General features: G+C 40.6%; 1 protein-coding gene across 1 annotated transcript in view; it reads left to right on the top strand.

Annotated features, from left to right (window-relative positions):
• Window positions 1–19,249, top strand: part of LOC102213107 (sodium/potassium/calcium exchanger 3) — a 28,016-nt gene extending 8,767 nt beyond the window's left edge. Inside the window, exons 3-17 of the mRNA XM_005735491.1 lie at window positions 9,829–9,905; window positions 10,081–10,155; window positions 10,255–10,339; window positions 10,775–10,878; window positions 11,291–11,365; window positions 11,455–11,480; window positions 15,165–15,218; window positions 15,324–15,466; window positions 15,565–15,731; window positions 15,808–16,045; window positions 16,825–16,991; window positions 17,168–17,282; window positions 17,383–17,495; window positions 17,646–17,711; window positions 18,311–19,249. Coding sequence (XP_005735548.1) covers window positions 9,829–9,905; window positions 10,081–10,155; window positions 10,255–10,339; window positions 10,775–10,878; window positions 11,291–11,365; window positions 11,455–11,480; window positions 15,165–15,218; window positions 15,324–15,466; window positions 15,565–15,731; window positions 15,808–16,045; window positions 16,825–16,991; window positions 17,168–17,282; window positions 17,383–17,495; window positions 17,646–17,711; window positions 18,311–18,421 — 1,616 coding nt within the window. The 3' untranslated portion in view covers window positions 18,422–19,249. The remainder of the gene's footprint in view (window positions 1–9,828; window positions 9,906–10,080; window positions 10,156–10,254; window positions 10,340–10,774; window positions 10,879–11,290; window positions 11,366–11,454; window positions 11,481–15,164; window positions 15,219–15,323; window positions 15,467–15,564; window positions 15,732–15,807; window positions 16,046–16,824; window positions 16,992–17,167; window positions 17,283–17,382; window positions 17,496–17,645; window positions 17,712–18,310) is intronic.
• The last annotated feature ends 2,521 nt before the right edge of the window (window positions 19,250–21,770 follow it).

Below are 21,770 nucleotides of genomic sequence, written 5' to 3'. Positions count from 1 at the left end.
TGTGTGTGTGTGTGTGTGTGTGTGTGTGTGTGTGTGTGTGTGTGTGTGTGTGTGTGTACGCAGGTAAAAAAAAGAAGTCTACTAGAGATGTGCTTCTCCCCTGCAGGTGAACTGAAAGGTCACACAGAGTAGGCATTGTGTTTGTTGTCATGAGTGTGTAGTTTGCGTGTCAAGCTCGTGCACTGAAAAGAGGAGATGGATGAAGCCCATAAGAAGACCGGCAGAGTGAAGATCCGATTAGATTTTCTGAGGTAGTCTGTCTCTAACAAATGCCCAGTTACTTTCTTTGCTTCCTTAGCTTTGGTCGGCCCTGAACGCTTCGGATGGATTCTAACTGCCCTTCATGAAATTATTACTGAGACATGCAGCCGCTGAGCAGCCGTAATGGGACTTCTGCTTCTCTGGTTCTCAGGCTGATTAGCTGGCTGGCTGACATGAGCTGCATTCATCACAGCTGACACTTTTATTATTAAAAATTCAGATCGGAGAGGAAATCTCTTCATTGTTGTGCGGGGAGAATAGCACAGAGTAGATAAAATAACACGGCTGCTCAATGAAAAATCTGTTGCCCTTCTGACAGAATACAATTGAGTATCTCTGTATCATTTGCATTCCCTCTATGGCTGTTCTAATATTAGGCTGTCAGTCACAATCCTGTATTGTATGCAAACTGAACAGTTATTGTTGGAAGCTGAGGACAAAATTTCAAGCTTGGTCTTTGGGCAAGTTATGCTAATAATATTCCATGCAAATGGCCTGCCAAGACCACACTCCTCACCAAATGCCACCCAAAACCTGTTCTGCCTAATCTGGATGTGCAGCTTAAAAATAAATAAACACAGTACAGGGACATGAGTATTGGGCCACACCTCTTCATCTTTGAATTCAGGTGTCATTGCCACAGGTGTATAGGGTCAAGCACCTGGTCATGCAGTCTGCCTTCACAAACGTTTGCAGAAGAACGAGTTGTTGTTAAAGAGCTCACTGAATTTGAGCGTGTTGCTGTAATAGGATGCCACAGTTACAACTAGTGAGTTTGTGAAATTTCTTCTCTCCTTGCCCGAGGAGTTCAAGCGCTCCTCGGGCAATGACATCTGCACAAAACCTGTGCCGACCAGGGGCAAGACTGCTCCTCTGAAGCCATGTTGAAACACCTCTAAGCAGCAATTCGGGAAATTATTTTGAAGCAGTAATTTAATATACCACCAATCATCGTCTATTTATTTTATAATGTCTCTGCAAATCCACAATAAGTGCAAAATCTCATCTTAAATACACCCGTCGATATTTATAGCCTCCAGATTGATAGTTAACCATGCCTTCATCCCAGGCTGTCAGAATTAATCAACGCCGCCAGGAGACACGCACCCATCATTTTACATATAAGGAAAAAAATGATTTTAATTGATTTTTTTTCTGTTGCGTGATGATGAAAACAGATATACAGGTGAGATACAGGTAGCTCACTGTCCCTCAGTCTGCCACACACCCTTACAGTAGAGGTGCTCATACTTCGCACTCCTGAGATAAAATAATGAGATTCATTGTATCTCCACCCCAGTGCTCCATTTGTAACCAGTTTTATGTTTTTTTTAATCTGATGACACATGACCTTTATTGAGTTCCTGGCTGCAAACAGATTTCCCTCATTATCTCTTACAAAGGCACAAGTGCACATGGGGAAGGTACTTGGCTGTGCTAATAGACTGGAGACATGAAGATGTAAAAAGGCTGGACAGGTAGTATAAGGCACAGCAGTGAGCACGGCCCGAGCCTCAGGTTGCAGTCCTCCTTCTCAGCCGGCCGCTTGACAGCGATTGCATAATCTGGAGTGTGATTAAAAACCCTGCCCTGGACCTCGGGGGATATTATCTCGGGGATTGCACAGTAACGTTCAGCCCTCCGGCTCTCTTTTCATCCCTCTGCTTCTTAGCAAGATGGAGACGGTGTGATCCGGCTTCAGCTGACAAGCCTCGAGGAGACTGTGGTTGCTAGGCAACTGAATGCTAAATTTTGAAACCCAGACAATTCAGTCTTTCAAGCATTAAAAGTGCAAAGAGCTAAAAATAGACAGCTGGCCTCGGGTGGGGGTTTAGGGTTCAAAGAATCCAAACGATGTAAATGAAGTAAATGGCTCAGGGTGCGTTGTTGTCGAGGTTTGTTATGTTTGTTTTGGCAAGCAACAGTCGGCTTAGAATAGTATTTTTCCACAGCCATTTTTGGAGAGTTTTTTTTCAAGAGGGAGGAAGTGTTGAGAAAGAAAAACTGGCTGATAATCCAACTCAAATTGTCTTCGAATGGTCCTGGACTGTTATCAGGGCGCTTACATTATACAGTCGCTAATGAAACTGGAGAAGAAGCTTTGCAAAACAGCAGATATGGGTCCTTGTTCCAGTTCATATTCTGTCCATTAAGTACTCAGCGTTTTAGGGCTGAAAGTATGTTTATCACACTCTCCTTTAAAAGGAGCTGTTTATGTTTCAAATCAAATTTGCATGTATCCCTTCAAGTCTGCAGAGCCATTTATCCATCTGGAGTGCTCTTGAAGTTGCTCAGTTTTGGAGATGTTGACTGCAAGAAAGTTGTCTCCTTACCAATAAATATATTGAAACTTGGTAGATACTTACAGGCATATTTACATTCTCACATGAATACTGTGTAAGTATATTCGATTGTACACCATAACTGCTTACTTATATACATGCTTAATTACTTACATACTTACTGGCATATATAATGGATTAATAGCTTACTTACATGCTTACTTACACAGATACATACATAGTTAGATGCCTACTTACATATATACATGGATGCTTGCATACTTGCTGAAATACATACTTAACCCTTTGAAGCCTGAAACACGAAATAATAATTCTAATTTTTTTAATTCTAGTTTAAAAAATATATATGAATGAGTTTTCATTTGTAGTATATTTGCTACATCAAGCATTTTCTGACGTATTGTAAAACGTGCAGTGTACACGTACACGTACACTGCACGTTGTAGGAACAAGGAACAAGGAACCATGTCGGTTTTTGGGGGAGAAAAAAAATTACATTGATCATAGAAGTGTCATGAAGTCTCAGAAACAAAAACCCATGTATCAAATATGGTGTACTTGGCTTTAAAAGGGTTATTTTCGTACTTGAATATTACATATAGTGACATACTTACTTATTTGCTTGTTTACTTGCTTCATTAATGTCAAGAAAAGTTATCATATTTCCTTTCATAAAAGCAGTACCTACCTAGTACCTAAAAAAACAAACACTCAGTCCTTGTTAGCAGCTTTGTGTCTTTGTGCTGAGCTACAATCACCAACCATAGGAAGTGTGCAGTGAGCTAAAAGTGCTGCTCAGCTCAGAGGAACTCACAGGGCTCTAGACTAACCTTCTGCCACAGTTGCATTGGTGCGCCCAACTTTATTAACTGCATTGCTTAACCCCACTGTTTTACATGTTCACTATTCGCTGTCCATACAGACAAGATTGATTTATAAATGATTAACTAACAATCTTGTCAACACAAAGTTCTTTATTTGGAGCACAGTTCTAAAAGAAAGATAAGTTACTCAAAAAGTGCTTGTGCCAACACACTTTAAGTGTGTTGGCACTCTTTGGCAATATTGTAGACAATGTTAAACTCACATCGGCCTCCTCTGACGACCTCTTCTCACCAGTGCTGAAAAGCAGCGGGGAGAGGGGACACTTGCATTTATCATGGCATTTAATGTGTTTTCTGGACACACTGCTTTTTCAGTGTTCAGAGGTTGATGGCTCCGTGTCAGAGCATTGGCTATGAATTTCAGACGGATCAGGGCTTAACTTAACGAAAAAGTCATCTTTTCTCATTGCCCACAGCTACATCCACTTCTGTCGGGCCTAGGCTACATAAACACAAAACGAGGACCCAAGGCATCAGAAACTGTGAGTTCTCGGCCTTCAGCACCGATGGTGTGTCCGTGTACGTGCCGTTGGGTGAGAAAGCCGCCATCTCACTGATTCTGATGCGTCGGGTCCGCGCTTTGTGTTTATGTCTTTGTGCAGAATCCGTTTACCCGCTCTCATTTGATGTTTTAGCTGTTTGGTGGTTGTTGAAATAGTTTTGTGAGCTTTAACCTGAGATTCTGGCGTTTCTGGCAAAATACATATATAATTAAAAGTTGATTCAGGATTTTATGACTCGATATCGCTTTATTCAAGCTACTCACCTCTCTCTATCCACCTGCACTTTCAAACGAACACTAATGTAGAACTACAGGAATATCTTGACCGCGGCCAATCAGAGAGGTCCCGCCCCTTTTATCTCTGATTTGTTTAGACCACGATATGGGTATAATGTGTGTTTGTTGTTGACCACACGGAGACTTTCAGAGTTGCGAAGACAAGGTGCAACCTAGGACTTTTTTAGTCGCATCATTGAGAAATTAGGTCGCATATGCAGCCAAATTGCTTGCATTCTAGAGCCCTCTTTGCATCCTGTCACAAACACATGCCTCCCATAGATAGATGCTGAGTTCTTCACAGTGATGTGGTTGGCTGGTATAGTAGTGCGGAAAGAAAATGGCTCATATATGAAACTGCTCACGTAATGGTTTTACATTTTAGGTCTTCTTTCGAGTTTAGTAACTAGGTCATGATTTCTGGAAACTCACTGCTGCAGTTTCTCAAACACTTTTTGATGGTTTGAGCACAACAATGTGAATACCATTTACTTTTACTGTAGAGAAGCAAAAGCCACCATCTCTATGCAATGGATAAAATGTACTAAGACCACATTTTACTCTGGGTGTTGACCGGTGTTCTTTTAAAATGACTGATTAATGAGTTTTGTGTTTCTCCTTTGAGTTTATTGTCTTGCTAATGATGCATCGTGTTGTAGTTTTATTGAGCGAACGTACACCCCACAGTTTTCTTTTGTTCTCTGTTATCAGAACAGCGTAAAATGATGTTCAGTGTTTATTGATGCGAAAGGTGGTTGTTGGAGCTTGAAGCCTGCTGCTGTTTCATCAGCTTTGCATTCAATCTGCCTCAAAGGAAAGGGAATCAAAGAACAAATGCATAATTGAATTTACACTACACACCTGGATAAAATATTTATTTTTCTGATTTCTCATGAAAAATGCAGCTGTTTTGCAGAGTTCTCTCTCTCGCGCTCTCTTTGTTTGTGTGTGTGTGTGTGAGAGAGAGAGAGTGAAAGAGAGAGCAAGAGACTATACGCCAGCGCCAGTCTGGTTGGTGCATGATATGACTTTACTCGATATGGTTGTCAATACCGTAGCTTGACTCCAGGACGCCCTGCAGACTTACAGATCGATAACATTATCCTATACCGCCCACTGTCCATCCATCGACTCCGCTGAAGCTCCATGGAGGTTTGATTTCTAAAACCTGCAGAATTTGCTCGGCACTGACCTTATGCTTCAAGATCTAATCTGCAGCATGGCCTGTTTTTGATCTGGAGCGAGATAAAATACACATTCAAGAAACAATCTGTCCTCTCACACTGCAGATTTAAAAATAGACTAAGGTTGTCATCTGATGTCATTATGCTGTAAAGTAGCAACTGGTTGATTCGTCCATTCAGTTTGAAATGGAAACATTATTTTATAATGGCTATAAGTCTTGTGGAGGACTCAACTAAAAGCTAATAAAGTTTGATGCTGTAGATTTTCAGTGCGTTGAGGATGGAAGCAGACACATTAGGGTCAACTTGCACTTGTTTCTTTACAAACATGCTAAACCATACCTCCTGGTTTTTATTGTGCTTTAGAGTTAATCTTTAAAATTTATGTGCTGACCTTTTTCTTTAGCGACTTATTTTCAGCTATAAATGATTGCGTTTTCCTTCTATGCCAGTCTCACACTGACAAACTTCAACAAAGCAAAAAATACAACAGCAACTGTTGCTTTAAGGTCAGCATAAATCTCACTGGATAGTCTAGAGCACACAAAGAGTGATGAGTAGATTCATGGCACACAATCAGAGCGTACACCTGTCAGCCACAAGATTAAAACCATGAGTTTTATAGTGTTCAGACAGATTGGCTACGGGAACCTCTGGGGGTGGGGTGGATGGTGGACCAGATCTACCAGTTCTTTTAGGTTCTGTGTTTTGTAGAGTGGCCGGCCATGTGTGGCCAGGAGGTTAGACACCCTAAAAAATAATCTGACTCTGTTGGTGCCGCCCTGCTCTGTCAGCAGTTTGTAGTGTGATAGGGGACATTGTCCTATGAGACAAGGCTGCTGCCATCAGGGAGCACAATTTGGGTGTTTTGGTTTTTAGTTAAAGTAAGATCCAGATAAATGCCCAAACCCAAAGTCTGAAGTTGCTGCTCATATGTGGTGTATATAAGGGGAAAAATCCTTTGCAAAAAAAGGTTCCAGGTCTTGAATGACCAGCATATCATCAAGTTATTGTTAGTCAGCATACATAGCTCATCTAAATCCTCAGTTGTGTTTTTTTGTTTGTTAATGTGAACAATTTATGTATTTGTATTTATACTGAAATTTGAATTGTCCACCCATAGCATATCATTTGCATTTGTGCATCTGAAAGTAGAGAAATGTTTTGTTGATATGAGCAGTTTTTAATTTACACATAATCTAAATGATACTCGTCATCTGATATTTCCAATTGGCACAGATCTTGAAACACGTTTGGTGATTAAACATATTTTTGTCATTAAATTGTATCCAATACAACATATATTTATTATTTCTATAATGTATTGGTCCCTGTTAATATTTTGGAATGATTTGTTTCTCTGATGCGTTGTCCTTTGGACTAGAGGAAAGAATGTCCAAAATACACATGTAATTTTTTTAGTTTACAATTTATCACTTGGATTTTATAGAAATAGATGCATACTCAAGGAGATACCTCACTTTATTGAAACATCCTTAATCAAACAGTCATTTATTAATGTTAGTAATATGGTAATGACTTTTTTCCGGTAAAAATTTATATATTTGTTTACTTCAGAAACATCTTGGTGTAGCACAAATAGTAAGGAAACTTGATGCAGGGTTATTTCTTTGTTGTAGCAATGCTCCTTGGCAATAAATATTATACCGTTGGAACACCTGTTCATTTTCCTTTAAATTGAGCCACTTTTAGAAAAAGAAAAATGCGTTTAAGGGTTGAGCAGCAGGGTTGAGCAGCAGAGTTGAGCGTGAGGGTTACGCCCATGAAAAACTTGGCAAATCTTCTCTGTCGATGCCAAACTGCTTATTCTGATATTGACTCTTAATTGGTGTCATGTTTATTGAAGAATCCTCACCAGCTTGAAGTTCCCCTGTGGCACGGGTCCTTTTTAAAAACAGTCAGACATGATATGCTTGGAGTAGACACCAACTAACCACAGGGTCCATGCTCACAGGTGCTGACAATCAGCCTTAATTGGAGCCTGATTGTCAGCACCTGTGGTACCAGAAGCTCAATAGAAGTGTCAATAGCAGAATAAGCTGAAGATTTGGGGGTTTTTATGGGCAAAACCCACATGCTCAACTCTGCTGCTCAACCCACAAATGTGGCTCTGTTTAAGAGGAAATAAACTTCCCAACCGTAAAAGATTCATTACCAAGATGCATTTTTACAACAAAGAAATAATCAGCCAAACACAAATCTCCTTACTTTTTACACTATGTTTATGTACCAGACTTTACAGTTTCATTCATGTTTGTCTTCTGAAAGGTTTAGCTAAAAGAGTTTGTCTATATATCAGTCAGTTTGATTTATAGGGCAATTTTATCCCTAAAGACATGGCTATTGACAGTATTTTCAGGTTTAACTTATTTACGGTGTTTAATAAACCCTTTGAATCTAATATGCCAACAAAATGTAACAAACTACCAACCCACTACATTTCTGTTTAGCAAAACGGAAGAAGTTAATTTTATACCCTACTTAGCTGTAAAGTATTACAAAAGCTGTTTGGTTGTGCTAGTTCAGGCTGTGAAGAAGTCGTTCCTGTCAGCAGTACAATGCATACTCGTGTTTCTGACAGTCTGTCACTTTACCAGCAACCACACAGTGAACTGAACAGATCTGAAGAGAGTCTGTTCTTTAGCAGTGCTGCTTGTGGAGGAGTGCAACAAAGATAAGTGAGCTGCTGTGAACACTGTGACCGACAGAACTGGATCAGAGGTGAATGAGCTGTGGGAGCTTCTTGTGATGCTGGCAATAAAAAACACTGAGCCCAGAGAAATGATATATAGACTATATATATTCTCAGAGTAACCGCACACCAGCACTGCTGTCCACATGTTCCCGAGTGATTAGTAAACTTGTGACTTTACTGCTCTGACGGCGCAGCTGGCTCAAATCCCCTGATTGGGAAAGTTGCAGATGTGCGATCATCTTCGACCCTCTGGTGTTTCTGTTTGTGGCCTTGCACTGTGAGACCACAGCGTAAGACTCTTGGCAAAAGCACATTCAGCAACCTTGAGGAAGCCAGTAGACTGTTTGTGTCTCTTTGTATCTGTGTGCCGTGCCCCCTCCTCCCCCCGCTCTCTCAGACCTCTCCTGAGGGTTTGTTAGGAAAAATAAATATTTTTAGACATTACAGTCCAGAGCTGCTGTCACTTTTTTTTCTTTCCTTTTTTCATAAACCCTAACCATGGGAAACACATATTCACCTCCCCTTTTCTCACTGCTCTCTCAGTTGCCTTGCCTATGGCTTCCTACTGCCACCCATCAGAAAAAAGCTGCCCCCGGGGAGCAGGTCGCCATAGTAACTACCTTCACCAGAGCAACCCCTCAAAGGGTCCATCTGAGCTACATGTTGAAGCCCCTTCGTTTCCATCCTAATCTGAGAGTTTGTGTGTTAGCACACATGTCCGACAGCTGACAGGCCGCTTGAGAAGGTGCATGAGGAGCTGCTTCAAATCCAGCCTCTTTCATTCGTCAGATTGGGTGACAGAAAGTTTTCATGCTAAGCCTTGACAGTTTATTGGACGAGCTGTGCCCCGCAGTAACAGCTGGACCACAAAGGAGCTTTTTTACCTCAGCCCGTCCACAAACTCATCTCGACTCTTAAAAACCACGCACAAGAAGCAGTTTGTGGCACAACAGCAAAAATGCGGAAACGTCACTGCACAAACATTTATTTTTTCAAACTGAACAAATTTCTGTCCCCTTCTTCGGGACCATATGGCCTCCTCCTCCTCTCGATCTCTGCCGCCGCAGAGTCAAAGATCAAATCTCATATCCCTGATCACAGGGGACCCTCTTTTAATCCATGCAATCTGTTGTTCGGTTTCCATGCAGCCGAGGTGCAGCGTGTATCGTGGCGGCTACGCTGTGCTTATTGTGTGCTTGTCGACCCGCTGTTGTCTCACAGAGCAGAAGGGCTATTAATAGCTTCATGCTCCCCAGTAGTTTACATTCATCCAGCTCGGCTCAGAGTTGTAAATTGGAGCTGTACCACACACTCAAGGCTTTCTTTCGCAGTGTCGAGGGAACAGAGGGGAGCTAAGCTGTCATTAACAGTTCTTTTTTTCCCCTTTTTTTTCCTTTAAACTCAAGGGAGGACAGGAAGCAGCTGCCAGTTTCACTTCCACCTCACTTCCTGTCTCATTTGTCACTGCAAAACGAACACTGGGTCTCTGTGATGCTGCAGTTTGTAGCTTGTCTGTCAGAGATCTTACCTGAAATTGGTGATGATGATGATAAAAATTATATATTCATTTAAAACGTGTTTACAAATGATGATTAATAAAAATAGTCTTCTGGGTTTTTTTCTTTTTTTTTTGTTTCGTTTGCAGGTTGCAGGTTTCAGTTTTTAGTTGGCATTTATTTAATAAAACGTGTGTACCTTGCAGCCATCCATGAGTTTCCAGAGGACATCTTCACCAAGGAGCAGAGGAAGAATGGTGCCGTGTGTCTCCATGCACTCTGTGTGAGTATTTCTTGCAATGTTGCCTCAAATCTGCACATTTTCCACTCCATTTATAACCCTGAGTCATGATGCTGACACTTGACATCAATACAGAATAAACGCACACAACAGGACGACATATATAGCTGGTTTATGTTATGTAAAGGCAAAGTGTGTATGTGTCCCTCTCTTCCAGGCCATCTACATGTTCTACGCTCTGGCAATTGTCTGTGATGACTACTTTGTTCCTTCCCTGGAGAAAATATCTGAGGTGAGGAAAACCAGCCCCAGCTGGCCTTCAGATATAAATTTATTGTTTTAAAATATTATTATCGGACTATTCAAACTGTTTTTTAATTTAATTTTCCAGAACCTTCAGCTCAGTGAAGATGTAGCCGGGGCCACATTTATGGCTGCTGGAAGCTCAGCTCCAGAGCTTTTCACCTCTCTCATTGGTTAGTAACCCAGCTAGTCTTTACCAAGTAGCAGCTCTTTCCATTCAGAGAGAGCATGACAACATTTGTTTTCACTGCTTGTCATCAGATTAAATGAGAAAAAGTGATGTTTGTCAGCAGACCGTGCCAAAACCTGGTGAAGTGGAGCATGGGTAAAGAATTGCTTAACTTTCAAAATAAAGCAAAGCTTTTGGGAGAGGATTGGCTCTCTTCAATGCTCTCGTTGTTTCAAAGGTCGTGATCTAAGTAGGTACCGGACATATCCAGGAGATGTCAGCAGAGTCCAGTTTAAAGCAACACAAAGATTTTTCTTAGTAGTTCATATTTTAGCTTGTGGATTCTCATCTGGGGTTTACAAGGATAAACAGCCCCTAAAAACACGGAATGACAGACAGATTTTATCTGACGTCAGACAAATCCTCTGCACTTTTTCAGGTGTCTTCATCACTAAAGGTGACGTTGGCGTCGGCACAATCGTGGGCTCAGCTGTCTTCAACATCCTGGTCATAATTGGTTTGAGTGGAATCTTTGCAGGCCAGGTAGATTAAACTTGTGACTCTTACTCACATCTTACAGCCAGATGTTTGTCACATGTGGTGTAACTTTTCTTTTTCCATGCTTGTTTAAAGGGAAACTGTTGTGCTTTTAGATATTGCTACAGTGGTGATGTGTTTGTTAAACATTATTAAAGTTTCAAATGAGCTCAGACTGCTTTAAAGGCTCGGTCTTCCACAGTTTTTTCCACTCCACTGCCAAACAGAGGGGTTTAGTCTGAGCGCGGTCATCTCAGGACAAAGCAACTTATCAAACTGGTGTAAAGAACCTTCATTTAATCTGGCTTTGAAATTAATAAAATGTAATAGAAGACATTGCAATAGAAGAAACCTGTTCATGCGCAGCTCTGAATAATGAATAATAAAATATTGTAACACGAGTATCTGTTCTCCACAGACAGTGGTTCTGACATGGTGGTCTCTCTTTAGAGATTCCTCCTACTACATCCTGTCAGTACTGACTCTCATCATGGTGAGATACACATTTAAACAATAAAGAGTAGTTCCTCTGAGCTCCGTGTCATCCTTTTTGCTTTTAAACTGTCTTTTCTTTCTCCTTAGGTCATCTATGATGCCACAGTCGTCTGGTGAGTCCACACAGCTTTTTCATTTTTAAAGGTTGTTTTAAGAAATTTTTAACTCCCTGTTTTTTTTGTGTGAGCCAATACTTTACACTGTTTTCACTGCTTGTATAAATGAGCTCAGTTTGAGACTCGGCGTGTTTAAAAAGTCTGTCAGGAATCGGATTAAATGGGTTGGATTGCAACAGGAGCTGACGTTCCCGTTGACATGATTTTATTCCTCGTTTGCGGTTTACTGATGACGAGAATTGTAAATGTCACAAAAAATGAATTTAAAGCGCATTCTTTCATGCTCTAAATGATGTCACAACCTCATTCCTCAAGTGATTTGGATTACTTTTTATTATTAGTAATGGCAGCGTTATAGCTGTGATAACGGACTGTGGTAAATCAATATGTTTCTGATTTATTCTTGAAAAATAGTAACATCTGAACAAATATTTCTAATCAGAGGCAGGAAAGGAAAATGTTAGTAAATTCATTTTTGATTGATTTCCTTTGGAGGTTTATGCCATCAGTGGCACTCATTTCAGTCATTTGCAGCTTATTTGTAAGATTGATTTGATACTGGTTGTTAGATTGATTTCTTTTGTGTAACTCTTCCTTTACAGCTGGTTTTTTTCCCGCTCTGGATGCCTACTTCTCTTCCCGAGACCTTTAGAGTAAAAGAGCTTTCCATTGTTCGCCGTGTTGGGATTTTATTGAAAGGGTAGATTTATTCAAGGATCTAATGTCCACCGTGGTGCTGAATTCCTTCGTGATATATAGCAGGCTGTTTATTGAGTCCCAAACCGAGGCCATCTTGGTGTATTTCACCTCACCGCTGTTTGCAGCGGCGTCTTTTACTGTCAGTCCTGTTTGTTGGTACGGATTGTATTTGAACTTGTTCACTGGCATCCTAGTGCTCAAAGTAGTTCAGAAAGGACAGAGCAGACTGCAGCACACTGAACTTATTGTGCTTTCTGTGTCCATTTCACTGTTGTCAGTCATAGCTTTATTTATTCACAAATCAGGGAAAGTAGAAGTAACTTTATCCAATATAAAATAATTTACTGTTATCCTTCTCAATTAAACAAAATGGGTTTAATTAAGGATGCTATATGCTGGGAATGTAAGACAAAAAGAGGCACTCATGTGCATGCACGCGAGTGTGCAAAGGTTTTTCTGTTTTGAAGACATCTTTACGATTGTTGAAGTGTGATTTGCCTAGATCACCAACACTGTGTCTCCTTGGAGACAGTGGTGTCATGCCACAGCTGAATAAGTATGCAGCGGGCCTATTGAGGGTCGGGTTAGGGATTCGTGCCTGGCTAATTCTCAGGTTTTGGAAAGAATCTCAAACTGTGACAGTGAAAATGTGGCAGCGATGTGGAGAAGTTATGTTGTGAAGGCTTAGCTGTAAAAAATAGAGATGGCCAAGGAGCAATGGGACAGTTTCAGTCAATTCATATTCAAAGACAAAGAGAAAACATGCATAACCTGAAGTGAACTGGACAGTGTGTACTAGACGTTTAGCTGCTTATTTTAAAAATTGCTTTGTATGACTCAATCTGTGACAGTGTTTCTGAACTGCCTTGTTTTGTGTTGATGTTTTTATATATATTTCAACTACATTTATATCCCTATATAAGAAAATCATTCACAAAACACTTCACTTCTCTTTGACCTTTATGGGAAAAGCCATGAGGTCAAGGAAAGATATGAAGGGGAATTCATAAGGACTAAGCAAAAGAGAAATGCAGTGTTAGGATGACTAATTGAGATTAGTTGCTCGTCTTCTCTACTCATATGTTCTTGTACTTTATTTTGTATGCTTTTTTTTTTTAATCCAAGTTACGATCTTCTCCACCTTCATGTTGTAATGTTCATAGCTCATGTGTGGGTTTAAGAACCTGTTGAAGGTTCAGATTGAAAACATTTTTATTAGTTTCGAGAAAGTTGATTCACTTTATCCAGATTTAATGTTTTCAGTGGGAGAAACTTTTCATCGCTCAACAAAGAAGCAGAAGCTGCAGTCAGGTGAACAGAATTAACTTTATCGGGGTATCTTTCCCTGGATTAGTGAGCATGCTTGAGACATATCAGCAGAGTATGGCAATGGAAATGGAAAATAGGTTGGATGTTTGTTTGCACACTCCATCACTTTGGATTGCAATTTAATAAATGATGCCCAAGTGTCTCCTCTGCTAAAGGAGGCATTACAGGAAGCACTGAAGTACCCCTTCTTAGTATTTAGAAGATCTGCTACTGTCATGGCCACTGTCCAGATGCTTCTGGGATACCTCACTGAGTTTGGAATCTCTCTGAACAAAACTGACTACTCAACTACAAACTATAAGAGACTATAAGAAGTTGGTTTAGGGCGCTCCTATGTTACTGAGTTCAAATGACAGTCTGTAGGTAAAATCTGAATGATAATGGACTTTTAAAGCCATGTTTTTGGTGGTTTCTGGTAATTCAGAGGTTCAGAATACAAAGGTGACTTTCATTATGGGCATCTGATCAAAGTGTTGGAAATGAATAAAAGCCTGAATTTACAGTTAAATGCTTAAATTTGCAAAATTCCATCCATCCATTCTAAATAAATACATAAATTATAGTTATAAATATTCAAACAAAAGGGGAAACATAAAAGATAAATGTGTCCCACATTTCTATCTTTAAAAAAAGATTAAATAAATAAATACATTTCAAGACTGAACTGCTACACTGTGACAGAGTGAAACTGTGAATAAAAGGTGACCAAAGAAGAACACAAACCAATCAGTGAAGAGGAGGAAGTGTGGTCAAGAGAGCTGGATAGACTTAAGCTGTTTCTGTTTAATTAAATTAAACCTAACTAAACAAAGCGATCCAGGGTCATTCTCAATTTATCAAGAGACTTTTCACGCTGAGGAAAACAAAAATTCAGGGAATTCTTATTAGGAATTCTGGAGAGTTTGAGGTCAATACTGTCATTAGTTTTCTAAAAAAAAAAAAAAAAGAAGAACTTGGGGATGGGGATGAAAGTAGGAGTGATTATAGATGCTTTCATAGCATTTTATTCAGCAGGGATATTTAAATTCCATCATAAAAAATGGCTCGACTGCTTGAATTTGGTCCTCGGTTTTTAATATCACTTAATACTAAGACTGTGGCTCTGATAATATGGACTCCCTGGAGTGTAGTTAACATAGAAAGTTTGAAATCTGTATGTGGCATCTCTGGCAGCAGGTTTTGAGGTCTGTAGAAACCCCAGAGTTTTATTACAGTTTGAGATTTTTTTTAAAGAGTTAAAGCAAGTGAAGGATTTCAGGGATATTAAAGGTGGAATAAAACACACACAACATGTTCATCTGAAAATAGTGTGATAGTCCTCCTCGGGTACGAAATCTCTCTTTTTCAAAGTTTCCATAAGTATTATATGAAGTATTTGTAAAGGTGTTTTCTCCATCATTTTCCCAATATGAATAAAAAAATAGTCACGTTATTGTTCACATTTGAAATACAGATGGAATAACCCCCCAGAAAAATGCAGTGTGCAGCATTACGAGCTCAATCTTAGCTTTAGGTCCTCTGCTAATTGGAAGGCTGATGGTTCAATCCCTGACTGCTCCAGTCTTTGGGCAGGATACTGAACCCCAAGTTGTTCCCAGTGCACACTGATTCTGTGAAGGTCAGACTCACATAAACGTTCTGCTCACTGTGCAGGTGGGAGTCCTTACTGCTAATGACGATGTATGGAATCTACATTATCATCATGAAGTAAGTTTCCTGAAGACAAAACCTCCTCATCAGTCAGTAAAGCTCCATATGTGTGAGTTGTAAGAATACTTGGATGGTGTAAGATGGTGGTTTGCTCTGTCACAGGTTCAACTCCCAGATTTTTGTGTTTGTGACACGTCGGTTGAGGAGCATCAGGCCGTGCTGCCTCCGATCAGAAGAACGGCGAGACAACAAGTTGGGAGAAGACACCTCGGCGTGCAACACATCTATGGTGCTTCTCAACAAAGGTTTGTTTTTGTTTTGTTTTTTTTAATGATTTGTATGTCGAGTGTGAATGAAGTAGTTTTATATGTTGTGCTTTTCATTGGCAACATCTCATACACAGGCCAAGCCCATGGTCAGGAGGCTTCTCCAGTCGTCATGGTAGATGAGCTTCTCATCCTCAACCCTCACAAACTGTCATTCTCAGAGGCCGGCCTGCGGATTATGATCACCCCCCACTTCTCACCCCGCACCAGGCTCTCCATGGCCGGACGCATGCTCATCAGTGAGGTATTTAATGCTCACATACTGTGACGCACTCGCGCACAAGAAAAAAAAAATTCTAAATGATCTTTTTCGACCGCAGAGACAGAGACTGCTCCGTATTTCAAAAAATCAACGGGACGTTGAGGCCGGACCCGGGTCAAGAAGGGGGTCCACCAGCAACAGTCTGAAGAGGACTGCCTCCTGCAGTCTGGAGAACGGAGGCGGGAGACCTGGGATGGTCGACACAGAGTCAGGAGACAAGCCAGGGGCCGAGGTGTGCCAGCAAGAAGATGAAGATGACGATGAAGATGGGATTTTCAGTCCAGTGCGCATTCCAGGTGAGGAATGTATATTTTAGACTGTATAATCGCTGACTGTTGAGGGTGAGGGAAAGAAGACAGGACAAGGACACGCTGTGGAGGAGAGCCAGAGGTTAATGATAACTAACAATTAAATGCAGAGTGGTGTATAAACACATAGTGAGTGAAAAAGAAATGCACAGTGCACCATGGGAAGCCTCTAGCAGCCTAGGCCTACTGCAGCATAACTAAGGGAGGCCCTTAACTATATACCTCAGCAATAAAAAAGAGAGTTTTCCACATGAAGCTCTCGCTGGTTTTCTGTTCATTTTTTAATGTGTAATAACACTTGTTGCTTCTAAGTTCGATATAATGATTTGATTGATTAGCTGATTGATGATTGTGCTATAATGCTCATTTCTTACTCCATAGTCTTTTGCTCTACTAGAGAAGCGCTGCACGATTCAAGGTTAAAAATAATCCTTATTCATCTCTGTGCAGCCCCCGAGTTTACCCATTTACCTCCTGCCTGTTTAAGGCCACCCTGCCTCTAAATCAACTTTCTTCTGATTGGCTGCCCCTTAAAAACAGGAGGTTTAAACGCCAGGCGGGGTGGACAGAGAGCTGTGCACCTTAGATAATCACATTAAGGATATCATGAAGCCCCAAGAGTAGTCACAGGGATTACTTGTGCTTTCGCTGGCCTTCAATAAATATAGCTAGAATTTGTCAGTTTATTGTTGCCTTAAATTGATCTTACTCCTCTATCATGTTAACCCCTTGATTGCTGATACAGTCCAAATGCTGTCTCATCACAGATGGCTGGCGTGCGCGGGTAAAGTGGGTGATCACATGGCCTCTGGGCCTATTGCTCTACTGCACTGTGCCTAACTGCATTCTGCCACGCTGGCACCGCTGGTTCATGGTCACCTTTGTGGCCTCCACTTTATGGATCGCTGTCTTCTCCTACCTCATGGTGTGGATGGTAAGAGCAGGTCTTCTGTCTACAGTATCTCTTGTATTCTCAGACACCTGCTGAAACTGATGTGATGTACATCTGCATGTTGGTTTGTAAATGAAAACAAAAACAAAAACTAGTTTGAAGGTTTTATAGACCAGTAAGATAACTTTATCCTGATATTTTCTATATGTTTCTATCAGGTCACCATCATCAGCTTCACACTAGACATCCCAGACTACATCATGGGCATAACCTTCCTGGCAGCAGGGACTAGCGTGCCTGACTGCATGGCGAGTCTGATTGTAGCTCGACAAGGTAAATGTGTCCTGCGTGATGTCTCTCTCTTTCATTTTTATGTCTCTTTGTGAGGCAAGTACTTAAGCATTTCTCTGTCACTTTTCCTGTCTTTACTCAGGCATGGGGGACATGGCAGTGTCCAACTCTGTAGGCAGCAATATCTTTGACATCCTGCTGGGTTTGGGTTTCCCCTGGGCTTTGCGTACACTTGTGGTGGACCACGGATCAATAGTAATGCTTACATTCATCTTTATGTAACACCTCTTCAAACGTCTTTCTTTCCCGGGTTACTAATTTTTCTGTGCGAGTTATCAGAGCGAAGCTTTGCAGCTTCTCACTTCTGCTTGATGGTCATAACACTGATGTTTTTCTTTCCCACAGATATCCATAAATAATAAAGGACTTGTATATTCTGTCATCCTGCTGCTGGCGTCTGTGTTTCTGACAGTAAGTAAATGCTAAATACCAAAGGTTGCACAGATATATAGGTGATGTTCAGAGAGGTGTAACCAGTATAAAGTGTACAGCAGAGAGCTCTGCTAAATTTGGGTTTTTAAAAAAATCCCACCCAGTACATTTCTATATCAAACAGATTTAAAGTCATACGAATCAATAATGCTATTAGATCATTCAGCCAGGTTTGGGGCTCTTTGAGTGTTTTGGTTTGCAACATTGCTGCAAACTTAATATACACTCACCAGTGTGTGTTTGTTAGGCTACAAAATAACTATTAAATCAGCTGTGCATTGGGTGCTCGGCACCAGTTGCCACACTAACAAAGTTGGCAAACATGTGGAGCAGCTTGCAGCTAATGAACCAGATGTTTCCCTCGGGATGTGGTGGAGAGCAAAGCTTGCAACATGTTGCACTGCCCCCTTGGGGTTGAAACGTATATGAATAGAAAGCTGTCCAGTTATGTATTTTTTACTAAACGAAAACTAAACTAAAAAGGTAGATACATTAAAGACAATTTTATTTAAAATAAATGGACCCTTGGCGATTCTGTCCCTGATCAGCATGTCTGCATGCTCCGCATCTGCTTGCAGGTGCTGAGTGTTCATCTGAACCACTGGAGACTGGACCGTCGGCTGGGTCTGGGTCTCATGTTTCTCTATGCCATCTTCCTGCTCTGCTCTATCCTCTTTGGGCAGATGTGAGGCTTACAGGTCAAAGGCCAACCCAACTCAGACGCCATGCTGAGTATCTACCTTTCTACCACACGTCCTCCTTCCTGAAGCCAAAAAAAGTGGAAAAAAACGTGACGGCATTGATGTATTCCTCTTATTAATTCCTCTGCAACTCAGTGGGACTTGTTAGGGTGATACTGTACACATGCAACTACACAAAACGTTTTAGCTTTTTTTTTTTTGTCCTTCTTGTACAGTGGAGTGTTTAAAAGCAGTCTTTCGGTATTAAATTGGGTGATCTAGCAGAAAATGTAGGAATGTGGCAGATGGAGGCAGCAGATCTGTTGGGCTTTAGTGATATTTAAAAAAACACAAACAAGTTATGTAACTTAAAAGATGTTGAAGTGCTGTTGTTGCACAGTGGTGTGTTTATTTAATGGCCAATATTTTGATGATAATTGTACAGAGAACTGAGCTGAATTTTTGTTTTTCTGTGTAAGTATTACAGCAGCCACTCTGCTTTCCTTTCCTGCTAACGTGCAATTATAAAAGCTTTATGGTCGGTGCTAGACTGATGACTGGCTGTTCTGCTTTCAGGTGATGGATGAAGCTCATGATTAGGTCACGTGGCAGCTAAATTTGTCAGCTGTGGACTAATTTGCTAAATTGCTTTAAAAAACATTTTAAATTGGTTTGGAGATGAGGTGCACCAAAGGCCTGGGTTCTGAAGCAAGTCCACCTTAAAAGGGATGTTTTCTTATCTGGCTTCAGTTATCCTAACATCAGAAAACCCAATAAATCTGACAAGGTTAACTCAGAAAAGTCAACCCAGGGTTTGTTTTTTTTAAAATTAGCAATGACTGAGTTCATGTGAGAGGGACTGTGTTTGCAGATGACCAGTCGTAAACATGGACAAGAGTATTGACACTGTTGCCACATGATTTACAAAACTGTAATATTAAAAGAATATTAAAAGAAAAAAAACAATCAAATCAGATAAGGTCAGATTTAAAGAAGTGTACGTGTGACAGAAAGACAACTTTGCTCATTAAAACATAAAATGCTACATGAGTGTAAGCCATTTATAGCTAAATGCAAGATACTCAATCACTGCTCGATCATGAAGGTAGAAAGAGTCTACTATTACTCTGCGTTACTTTAAGGTGCTGGTTGCCTAAAAGAAAGTTCCTCTGGGGTTTAAGACAGTTTAAGTCCTTCAGTTGCAAACTAGTCATTGTTACATCTCTGAGAACAACACTGGCTCATCTCAGTGTAACACAAAGTCATTTAAACTTCTGGTCTGTTGCTCTGTCCAGTTAGGAATCACTGCGAATACATTTCACCTGCTTTGGTGCAAATGAAAGTGACAACAAGATGATGACCCCCAAAGAGCAGCTCTCTCTCCTGACTCTCTCCTGACTGATTTTTTATCTGGATTCGCCTTTTGCCAACTTCCTTGTCACAGTAGTTGCAGTTGCACTCAAGGTTTACGGGTTGTCCAGCTTCAGCAGGATGACACATCGTTTGATGCTTTTGTAAGGAAGGAAGTAGGCTGTTACATGAGAGAGAGAGAGCACTACAAAACTCATCAATCCTGCTGCAAGACTGCTGTCTTCTCCTGTATACAATGAGGAAGAAGAGTACTTCTAGAGCGCTGCAAATGACCTCCAATGGGTTACTCTTGCATGTTTCTGACCAAGCTGTCTGAAACAGGTGGCCCTGGTCTCCTTTAGTGGGACCTGTTCTCACAGACCAGCCCCATGTAGCCTGAATGGGCTTCGGGTACCATCACATGCTACCACTACTAACAAGGAGTCTAGCAGAAAAGCGAAACTAGAAAAAACTAGAAAAATCTAATCTAAAAAAGCCGTCATGGGGAGTAGCCATTCATCTCCACTGCACTTGTCACTTTCATTTGCACCAATGCAGATTCACGGTGGTTTATGTTTATGACTCTGTGTCATACTGGGGCGATTAAGTGTTCACTCATTTTATTTTCTCAAGCAGTGTATGAAAATAATTCAGTCCAGTTAGTAGGCTTTACTGACATGCTAATTTTACATAAGGACAATAAGTACAAAAGTTAGCTATAGCTATATTAATAATTATAGAACAATGAAAAGGTTTAGATTTGTACAAGTTACTCCTGCTAAGAAGTGTAACTTCTTTACAAAGTGTAACTTTGTAACTATCTTTTACAAAGATAGTTATCTTTGTAAAACTAAAATCTCAAGCCCTTAATCCTGGATTATAGTCCAGGACTCGGAGTCATGAAATATCCGTTCATCTCTAATTTGAAATAAAATTTTAAAAAAAAACAACCATAAACTCCAATATAACTTATGGCAAAGTATTAATCTCTTAAGCTCTTAGTACAGTTTTTTATGTCTGTATTTAGTCTGAAAATAAACTCAGAACTAAATCAGTCAAGAAAACGCAGAGACGTAAATACTTTTCTCTGAAATATAGAGGTGTATAAGTGCAACTTGTCAATGTGGAAATGCTGACAAACTGCCATTGATCTGGAGTTTTGGTTGGCGCACTCTGAGGGCATCTCTTCAAAAACTCTCTACTCTTAATGAGACTCCTACAGGCACATTGAAAGGGCCAACAACCAATCACCTCCCCCCAGCTGATCCAGTCCAGCACCAACCAAGATTTATTTGGCGATACATGTTAGCAACCCTAAGAGCAGAAAAATCTGCAAATCTTTCCCATTTCTACTGGATAGATTTCAGATCGCACTGTTCTCCATTCATTTTAGAGCAATAGTAATACAGCAAATTTACATGTTCTACCTTTTTCATTTATTTAGATTTTCAGTGGTAATTCAGCCAAGCTAATGCATGACAACATCACTACCTAGCTGACTTCACCATTGCAACAAGGACAAATGGTTTCTGGGAGGGTTCGTTTTACTGACCTGTGTCTGATACTGAATCCACATATTTTCACGCAGGAATTCAGTATTTTTATTTTATTTCTGACTACAAAAATCAAAGCGGCTGAGAAAGGTTTACACAGCTTGGATGGAGGGCAAAAATAATGCATCAACAGTAAAAATCCTACTCTGCATACAGTACAGAAAAATGTCTTTATCATACGGAATAAGATATGTTTCTTTCCCCACAATAATAGGGAGAAAACCTCAATAATCAGGTGACCCCCCCTCATATGAGCAAGGCCATGGCGATAGTGGGAAGGAAAAACTCCCTTTTATTAGGGAGGAACTTCCAGCAGAACCTGGTTCAGGGAGGGGCGGCCATCTGACCAGTGAGGGGGTAAGGGGGAGGGACACAGAACAATAAAGTCACCCTGGAAGAGATGCAGAGATTAATAACTACTGATTAAATGCCGAGTGGTGTGTAAGCACATAGAG

This window comes from Pundamilia nyererei, unplaced genomic scaffold, assembly GCF_000239375.1.
Source record: "Pundamilia nyererei isolate P.nyererei 1_Seehausen unplaced genomic scaffold, PunNye1.0 scaffold00064, whole genome shotgun sequence".
Classification (NCBI taxonomy): Eukaryota; Metazoa; Chordata; class Actinopteri; order Cichliformes; family Cichlidae; genus Pundamilia; species Pundamilia nyererei.
This window is presented reverse-complemented; position numbering and strand designations above follow the sequence as displayed.